General features: G+C 42.6%; 2 protein-coding genes across 2 annotated transcripts in view; both read right to left on the bottom strand.

Moving 5' to 3' along the window:
* Positions 1-1,770: 1,770 nt before the first annotated feature.
* The window catches only part of LOC131997783 (uncharacterized), a 10,810-nt gene continuing 2,671 nt past the window's right edge, over positions 1,771-9,909 (bottom strand). Inside the window, exon 2 of the mRNA XM_059369382.1 lies at positions 1,771-2,683. Within this exon, the coding sequence (XP_059225365.1) occupies positions 2,053-2,676 (624 nt within the window). The 5' untranslated portion in view covers positions 2,677-2,683 and the 3' untranslated portion in view covers positions 1,771-2,052. The remainder of the gene's footprint in view (positions 2,684-9,909) is intronic.
* On the bottom strand, positions 2,810-8,182 carry LOC131998006 (uncharacterized). Its single transcript, XM_059369957.1, has 4 exons — positions 5,179-8,182; positions 4,707-5,118; positions 2,897-3,755; positions 2,810-2,818 (listed from the first exon to the last, which is right to left on the bottom strand). The coding sequence occupies exons 1-4, from the start codon at positions 8,180-8,182 to the stop codon at positions 2,810-2,812; spliced, it is 4,284 nt and encodes a 1,427-aa protein (XP_059225940.1).

Below are 9,909 nucleotides of genomic sequence, written 5' to 3'. Positions count from 1 at the left end.
TAACCTGATATAGCTGTCATATAAACCGATCTTGGGTCTTGACTTCTTGAGCCTGTAGAGGGCGCAATTCTTATCCAATTTGAATGAAATTTTGTACGACGGATTCTCTCATGACCATTAACATACGTGTTTATTATGGTCTGAATCGGTTTATAGCCTGATATAGCTCCCATATAAATCGATCTCTCTATTTAACTTCTTGAGCCCACAAAGGGCGCAATTCTTATTCGAATTGGCTGACATTTTACACAGGTCTCCAACATATACATAATTTAATTGTGGTCCAAACCGGACCATATCTTGATATCGCTCTAATAGCAGAGCAAATCTTTTCTTATATCCTTTTTTTGCCTAAGAAGAGATGCCGGGAAAAGAACTCGACATATGCGATCCATGGTGGAGGGTATATAAGATTCGGCCCGGCCGAACTTAGCACGCTTTTACTTGTTTTTTTTTGTGAGGGAGCCGTGCAATAAAAACTATAGTGCTGTGATTTAGAATTAGTGTTTCAATAAGTGCGATATTATTTTTTTTACACTTCTTTTAAATTTTGCCCTTTGTTTTCCTTTTAATTATTTCATTTCCATTTAGCTTCAAATCTATTTAAATGTAATAAATTCTTCTTCTTGTAAGTGTGTGTCTGTCTGTCTGAGTGCTTCTTCTTTTCCTTTGCTCTTCATTCGTGGTTGGCATTGGCCTTTCCTGTTGCAGTTTAGTTATTTGTTCTCTTCTCAATACCAATCTAATGAGAGAGCTAACATTAATCTCTGTTCCCTTATACACTGTACGAAACGATCGTTGAACTTTGTGTTGTATATAGAACCGCCTATGTATTACCGAATCTTATGTTTTTGGTATAAATTATGTACTTTTCCTTGTAATCATAATCCGTTATGTAGACTTTAAACGACTTTCATTTGACTTTAACGGGATTTATGGCTACGAACAAAATAACACTACTTTTAAGCAATTTTCAGAGACGGGTAAAAATATGTTTTGAATAACGTTATTTTCAGCACTTTTCACCGTGTCCAACACATGAGGACAGACAGAAACAACACTTCTTTGCACTTTTAGCACTTTCCTCTCACAATTGACGATTCTATCTTTTTATGTATATAGACATAGGCATTTACATACACACTTTTTGAGAAAAATAGAGACGAGCTGATAATCTTCGCAGTATGACAAATTTTATCTCTTTTTTAAGGGATTTTACGTAGAATTTCCCCTGTTTCACTCCGCATTTAAAAATGCGTTTTTTAATTTTCACATGCGATTTTGACCTTTTGTAAATTTTCTGTGTGGCACTAACTCCTTTATTCTTTCTCTTTTTTTTTTTTTTTTTTTTTTGAGTGTGTATGTAATGTATGCTGCCTTTTTATGTCTTTTTGTTTTGTTTGACTTGACTTCTTAGACAACTTATGTGGTTTCACTTACCGAAACAATGACACACATCTACGTATGCTAGACACTGCAGATGGGATTTACCTCAATTGATGGTTAACTCAGTGAACGGTTTCGAAGGACCATGGACAGGAGTGGGGGTTTTCCAGTTAGACGTGAAGCGGGGTTAGAGCGGCTGTTGCTTTGAGAAAAGAGAGGCGGTGACGTCACTGGCGGAATTCCCTCAGTCGATGCTGTGTGGACTGTAATAATATGCGATGAACTAGTCTTATTATTCCTCATAGAGCGAGGAATAATAAGTTAGATGACGAGAAGGTAAACCCAATGAAAAAGAGTTAGAAAAAAAATAACGCAATGGTAAAGTTCGGGTATGGATATAGAGACACTAGTTTTATTATGAGAGAAAGAGTAGAGATGTGTTGCTCACCTTGCTGCGGTTGTAGAAGAAGTGGGCAGTTCATTAGTAAAAGAATTGCAGATGAGCTTAAGTACTAAAAATGGCTTAAGATTAGAAATTCACAATATATACACTTAGTGCTAATAGATATTTTCTTACGTGCTACAAATTCATTTACAATTCACAATTTGACTTCATATACTTCGACTTATTCTACGATAGATTGTACTTAAATTAAAGGGACAAATTCAAATTTGTCCATGGCGCCGGCCTTGCGCTTGCGCAAGATTTGGTGAAGCGCATAACACTGTTGCCAACGACTTGATGGCTTCAGATAAAATTAAGTAGTTGGGTTGTGAAGTTAGTGGGCGCTCTTTGTTGGACTTTTGGGTCTTCAATTTTCGTTGGTGCTTGGGTGGTTGTTGTTGGTGGCTTCTTTGACCCTTTGGTTTATTGTGCCTTTTGGCTCGCCTTTGTTGTTGTTGTTGTTGGCCAGCCGTAGCTGAGTGCTGACGTTGGCCAAGGCGTGATTTGGCTGTGGCATTGGACTGTGCTGCTGGATTTCTTTGGGGCCGAGATGAAGTTGGTTGGTTAGATGAGTGCGACTTGGAGGCGGCGTTGAAGCTTTTTGACTTCAGTACAAGTTTTCGTGGGTGCAGCATTGTATGATGCTGAAACCCACATTTTCGGCACGTATCCGTCGACTGACACTCTACTACAGAATGGCTTTTTGCCAGACAATTTCGACAGTAACGGTGTTGTCGAACGGCGGCTCTCCTGTCTTCTACAGTCATCAGTATAAATTGTGGGCAGAACCTGAGGGCATGACGTTTTTTGCAAAGCATGCACTTGTATAACTCTTGGGCATTCATATTTGACCTGAAAGAAGACAGATGTTAATGATTTGGTAATCAATCAACAAGTGACATAGAGCCTATGAGAACGAGATAAGATGAGTGATAAGATGGTTTAGCAAACACAATGATGCATCGAGATAGTATTATACTAGGATTTCTATTGGGGTTGGTTGAGCAAAGGTAAGTGGCATAATTTAACAATCGGTCGCGTAATGACTCCCGATGCAATTCTTACGTCGGCTACCCTAATGTTCTTGTCCGAACCATTGTGAGTCTTGGCCACTCTTCCTAATCGCCATTCGCTAGGCGGTAGTAGATCATCCATTACGACCACAAGATCGCCGACCCTTATGTTGGGTGAAGTGGTTTTCCATTTATATCGCTTCTGTAGCGTCCTCAGATATTCTTCCTTCCATCGTATAGCAAACTGGTGATGGATTGCCTTAAGCTTCAACCACCTATTCACCAGGGAAATGTCATCAGCACTAGGCTCGGGAAATGCCATGATTGGAGCACCTTTCAAAAAGTGTCCGGGTGTTAGGGCTGTGAGATCATTAGGATCCTCAGAGATAGCGGAGATGGGCCGTGAGTTTAGAACTCCTTCAATTCGAGCAAGGACGGTCGAAAACTGCTCGAAGGTAAACAAATGAGCACCAGCTACTCTTTTGAAATGGTGCTTGAAAGATTTAACAGCCGACTCCCAAAGGCCACCCATATGTGGAGCATGAGGGGGTATGAACTGCCACTCGAAACCCTGTGTAGCATATTTTTCCGCAATGTCGCTTGCCGCCACCTGAATAAAACTTCTAAATTCTCTAAGCATTTTGCGACTGGCCCCTACGAAATTTCTCCCATTATCAGACACTACCTTTCTAGGTAGGCCTCGCCTCCCAAGGAAACGAGAGAATGCGGCTTCAAATGCTGCTGTGGAGAGCTCGGAACATGGCTCTAAATGTACGGCCTTGGTAGCGAAGCACACGAAAATGCTCACATAGCCTTTCAGGAGAGGGGATCGGCGCAGGGATGAAACCTTAATTTCAAAAGGTCCTGCAAAATCTATACCAGTCACGTGAAATGCTGGTGTAATAGTGCATCTGTCAGGGGGGAGCGGAGCCATTATTTGGACGCACGGTCTCTTCTTAAAAATGATGCAAGTCTTGCATTTATGAATGATGTTCTTCACTCTCGGCTTGAGTCGTGAGACGTAAAACTCTGTTTGAATCATACGACACATGAGAATGCACTCACCGTGGGCGAGAAACTCGTGCAAATGGAGCAAATATAAATGGCAAAGGCGAGAGTTCCCCGGCAGTATGATGGGAAATCGTTCGTTGTAGGGTAAAGAACAGGCCGCGAGTCGGCCATTAACGCGTAGGACTTTGTCCCGATCTAAGAAGGGGTTCAGACATTGTAGTGAACTTTTGTTGGACAATTCCTCAGCCCTACTAACCTGCTTGTATTCCTCAGGGTACCATTTCATCTGGGCTAACCTTATTAAACGGGATTTGGTGTGCCTTACCTCATCTTGGGTAAGAATGGGAGAGGAGTTTCTTATGTCACCTCTAGATCTACCAAGGCAGTTATGGTAGAATCTGAATATGTAGGAGACTACCCTCAGTGCTCGCGGGTACGAAGAGAATCTGAGCAAGAGGTCTGAGTCTTCTACTGTCTCGTGTATAACTTGGATATCCAGGCGTTTCCCTATTTCCGGGGAAACCAAAGGGTTCCTGTTCGGCCATTCTGACGGTGGGTTCGTCAGCCAATTCGGGCCATGAAACCACAATGAGTTACAGGTGAGGTCCTGCGGCCTACAACCTCTTGTGCCGAGGTCCGCTGGATTTTCATGAGTAGGGACATGCCGCCATGTCCCCCCTGGAAGAAGGTCATGAATTCTGGACGTCCGATTTGCCACGTACGTTTCCCATGTCCATGGTGGTTTTGTTAACCAACCAAGGACAATGGATGAGTCCGTCCAGAGAGTTATGCCACTAATGTCTAGATCGAAAGTGCATAATACAAAATTGACAAGCTTTGCGAGGAGGTACGCTCCGTTGAGCTCTAGACGTGGCAGGCACACAGGCTTCAGTGGGGCTACTTTGCTCTTTGCGACGAGCAAATTCGAGAAAACAACCGAGTTGGAGGTTTGACACCGAATGTACAAGCATGCGCACATTGCTGCTTGAGACGCGTCAGAGAACCCGTGAAGCTCCACGGTATCAGAGGGATGATACTGTAGCCATCTAGGTATGGAAATCGCCCCGATGTGATTCAAATCATTCACTAGAGAATTCCACTTCAGCAGGGTCTCTGAGCCGAGTTCGTCATCCCAATCCAGCCCTTCTAGCCAAAGTTGCTGTATCAGTATCTTCGACCTGATCACTACAGGGGCAACCCATCCTGCAGGGTCAAACAATTGCGCGACGGCAGAGAGGACCTTGCGTTTGCTCATGGGCTGGTCTGTCGGTAAAGGGCCGAGGGTATAACTAAACGAATCAGTGAGCGCGTTCCACCTGATACCAAGTGTCTTGGTAGTGCTTGATTCATCGAAGCGTAGGAAATCAGAGTCATACAGACTCTCCGGTGGGAGATGCGCGAGCAACTGTGGATCGTTCGCAGTCAACTTGACGAGAGAAAACCCCGCTTGCTTAAGAACTGATCTCAAGTCCTCTTGCGCCCGAATGGTGTCCTCTATAGAGAAGCCGCCGGACAAAATGTCATCGACATATGTCTCTTTCCTCAATGCTTTCGCGACATTGGGAAATTCGTTCTCAGAGTCAGAGGCAAGTTGTAAGAGGGTGCGAATCGCCAAAAACGGTGCGCAATTCAGGCCGAAGGTAACTGTTTTCAGTTCAAAATCTCTCACCGGTCCCTTAGGATCCGGTCTGAAAAGTATTCGCTGATATGCTCTATCGATAGGATGTAGCCATATCTGCCTATACATCTTTTGAATGTCCCCACAGAACACATATCGGTATCTACGCCAGCTGAGGATCACAGATGTCAAATCGGTTTGTAGTGTAGGCCCAGTGTGGAGGACATCGTTCAGAGAGTAACCCGATTTGCTCTTGCGAGATGCGTTGAACACGACTCTCACTTTCGTGGACTTGTGCTCTGGTCGGACAACTGCGTGGTGAGGGAGATAAAAGGAATTGTATTTTCCACCGCAGTTAATCTCCTGAGACGAGGTCTCCTGAGCATGTTCGAGAGAAATATATTCGTTTAACACTGAATTGTACTCGGTGTTTAGCTCGGGATCATCAGAGAGCTTTGTCTCCATCCGATTGTACTGAGCTAGCGCTAGAAAACGGGATGAGCCAAGAGATAGGGCGTCGGAGAATTCTGCTTTGAAAGGCAGTCTCACGACGTATCTACCATCCGGGGATCTGGACGTAGTTTTACAGTAGAACTCTTCACAAAACTGATCTTCTTTGGAAAGAGGGGGAGCCATAGGTACCTCTTCTTGCTCCCAGAATTTTCTTAGAAGTTCGCTTATTTTCACATCTTCGGATTCAACCACGTTTGTGGAAAATGAGAAAATTCTCTCAGTTTGCATTGGACCGCTCAATACCCAGCCAAAAACTGTATTGTATGCTGAGGTATCGCCACATATATTCTTCCTGATACCTTCAATATTTATGAATCGTTCCGAATCATTGCCTAAAATCAGGTCAATTTGAGCGGATTTATTGAAATTTGGATCGGCCAGATCTAGCTCCTCCAACTCTGAGGGATTTGAGATTTCGAACGATACGGACGGAAGCCATTTTGTCATTTTAGGCAATACTATTGCCGAGGCTGAAAAGCGGACATCGTATTTCTCCGCAACAATGACTAGTTGGCATTCTTTATTCGACGTCTGAGTCTGTTCGCCAATTCCAAAAATCTCAAAATGCGCTTTAGAAGTGGGAATTTGCAAGCGCTTCTGAATTCTCTGTGTTATAAAGGTCCGTTGAGACCCGGGATCAATAAGAGCTCTTAGCGTAAATAACTCCTCTTGATGTTCAACACGAACTAGAGCTGTTCGTAACAAAATCATGTCGTTGTTGGCCGAAAAATTGGCCTGAACCTGTGAGGATCGCCTTGCGGCTGAAGTTGAGGGAGCTTCATTATGAGACGTGTTTCTTAAATTTATGCCAGAAGATTTTATTTGACCCTTGTCATCCTCGTGACCAGAATGGATTGTATTATCCTCAGTTTTTTCTTCTGGCTTACCTCTTAGATGAAGCAGAGAGTGATGTGGCTTATGACAAATGATGCAAGTGTTCACGCTCTTGCAATTTGTCTTGAGATGAGATGAGGAGAGGCAGTTTATGCACAATTTGTGTTTGTATGCAAAATCTATGCGTTGTTGTGCAGTATATTTCCGAAACTGTCCACAACTCCTTATTGTGTGGTCGGAACTGCACAGGGGGCAAGAAGAGCTTAGCTTTTCTTGCGAGTGATAAGTTTGAATCTTACCACTGCTTTGAGACGGGAGCGAACTTCTGGTCTTTGTGGCTTTTATGCTCGAGAGCCGTTCCACGATTTCATACCTGTTGATGAGAAATTCATCGAGCTGATTCCAGGTAGGAAGATCGCGATGAGATCTGAGGGATTGTTCCCACAGAGCCAGCGTTTCATCTGGCAACTTGGTCGAAACCAAGTATAGCAGTATGGGATCCCAGCTTTCTACATTGACGTCAAGAGTCTTGAGAGTGCAGAGACAATCATTCACGGTGGATTGAATTTTGTGAATTGCCTCACTGTTCTCCACAGAAGCTGAAGGAATGTTGAAGAGAATCTTTAACTGATTATCTACTAAGACTCGCTTGTTCTCATAGCGAGCCTTTAGAGCACTCCAAGCGAGCTCGAAGTTTTCGTCGCAAAGAGTGTATCTTTTGACTATGGCGCCGGCCGCACCCCTAGTCTTGTTCCGCAAATGATACAATTTCTGAGCTCTTGTCAATTTCGGATGGTTGACGTAAACCGCCGTGAACATGTCACGGAATGACGGCCATTCTTCGTAACCTCCTTTAAATACCTCTGTATCACATGGCGGGACTTTGATGTAACTGTTGGCAACATCTTGAGAAGAGTGGTTAACCGAAGGCTGGGGAATGTAAGCGGGAATAAGGCTATGTCTCGCGTTTTGGCGAGAATTTCCACCTGACATTCTTAGAATATCTAGGATTTGGGACCTCGCCGTGTAATAGGCCTCGGAGCTAGCATTGAAATTAATTCTAGCATTCTCCCGGAAGTCTTTGGTATAGACATTCCTTGGAGCTAGCATGAGACCTTCATAGGTAGCCTGCAGTCGTTGCCACCGATTCTCGAGATCTTCCAATTTCACTTCCAATACCGAATCAGTTTGATCCTGAATGTCACTCTGTTCAAACTGAGTGCAAAAGTTGATCAAATGGTCACAATCGAAAAGAAACTTGTCATGGCTCGACGAAGTTTTGATTGCGGAAGCGGAATTCGATAAAGGATTAGATACTGAAGGCTGTGACGCCAAGTCTGCCGTTGCGTTTTCCAAGCTCATCATGTACTGATTCCGTAAAATAAAGTGAACGAGGGCAAAGAGAGCGAGTAAGCGTACAACACAGTGTACGATGAGAAAGTGGGTGAGTAAGCGAAGAGTCTGAAAATTCCGGTCTGAAAACAAACCTAGCGTAGCAGAATTATTTGGTAGAATTATTTGGTAAAAAGTCGTAAGAAATTCCGTTTGCCTCTGGAAACACAGGGAGATAGAAACAATTTTGATTTGCGATTGAATTGAGTGCAAGCGTAAAGCTCCGATGAATAGTCAAAATTGTTCCGCTAACAAGGGAGGTGACAATATTCTGAATAATTAAAGTAGCGGGTCTTGCATCATATGCCAAATATAATTAAAAATTCAGAATCTTTGCGGGCGTCTAAAGGGTAGTCTTAGATTCAAAGCGACAATACCAAAGGCAAAATTTCAGAGTCAACCCAAATAATTCACAGTGAGGGACTGAAATCTCCGACATGAGCGTAATAGGATGGACCAGTGGTGTCTGAAAATTAAATTTCTATTGAATGCACCAAACTTGTGAAACGCGGTCCAATAGAGCAACCCCTACTGTATAGGAAAGTGCATTAAGAGACTTGGGCAATTAGGGTATTCAATAATTCCCAACACCTGCAGATGGTAGTTGTTGAAATTTACTTGGAGTTGGTTTCTTGATCATATGTGTATATCAATTTCCAAAAATTGTAAAAACACATACGCTATTATAACCCCAAAAATTTCTTCAAATATCTCTGTTTAATTCATAAAAAAATTTTTAACTTGTTAAACAAGTTCACACAAAGGCTGAAAATCAGGTAAACAATACGTATATGATTTGTAATGAAAAGGGTTAGTTAATATATATATTGACTCTGTTAGTATGTAAACTATTCCTGCTTATCAATTCAGATTACATATGAATTGAAAGGTAAATCTCCACGAATGCACTGCCGCTGTATTTATCCAACATTTATTTATTTATTTTTTATCTTTTTTTTCCGAGTGTATGTCTGCTGGCGTTATATGAACACCACTGTTCTTCTACTCCCAAACTTCTATTCTATTTCTATGGACGGGTTGGTTTTCCGTCAACTTACATAAGCGCGGAAATTTTCTCAGAAAAACATGAATCCCACAACATATTACCAACCCCCTAGTCTGGCAACACCGCGTATTTGGTGGTTTGTTTTGATCCTCATATGACCACTTCTAGTGAGAGCGAACCTACCTGCCTACATATGTACGTGTGTGTATCAGGTGGCTGAACGCGTGGGCTCTGCCTGTTGAGCAGCGACAGAGTCAATGCGTAGGGAGTAAGCAGCACGGACGAGACCCCTTGAACAAACATACACTCATACTTGCCAATAACAAAGCTTAAGCGGAGAATGGCGTTTATGTTTTTTTTCACTTTGTTTATTTACGCTTTATGTCTTCAGTTTAATTTTCTCTTTTTTTCGTAACCCAGTTGCTTTGATAGGTTCGTGGTTGTTTTTTCTTTTTTTTGTTTACGTTTGTCGCAGGTGGATGATGGTGATTATACTTGAAATGTAAATGGAGATAGAATCGTGCAATAATGTACGTTTTTTTATACCCTCCACCATAAGATGGGGGGTATACTAATTTCGTCATTCTGTTTGTAACTACTCGAAATATTCGACTGAGACCCCATAAAGTATATATATTCTTGATCGTCGTGAAATTTTATGTCGATCTAGCCATGTCCGTCCGTCTGTCCG

Source organism: Stomoxys calcitrans, chromosome 5, assembly GCF_963082655.1.
Source record: "Stomoxys calcitrans chromosome 5, idStoCalc2.1, whole genome shotgun sequence".
NCBI classification, from domain to species: domain Eukaryota; kingdom Metazoa; phylum Arthropoda; class Insecta; order Diptera; family Muscidae; genus Stomoxys; species Stomoxys calcitrans.
This window is presented reverse-complemented; position numbering and strand designations above follow the sequence as displayed.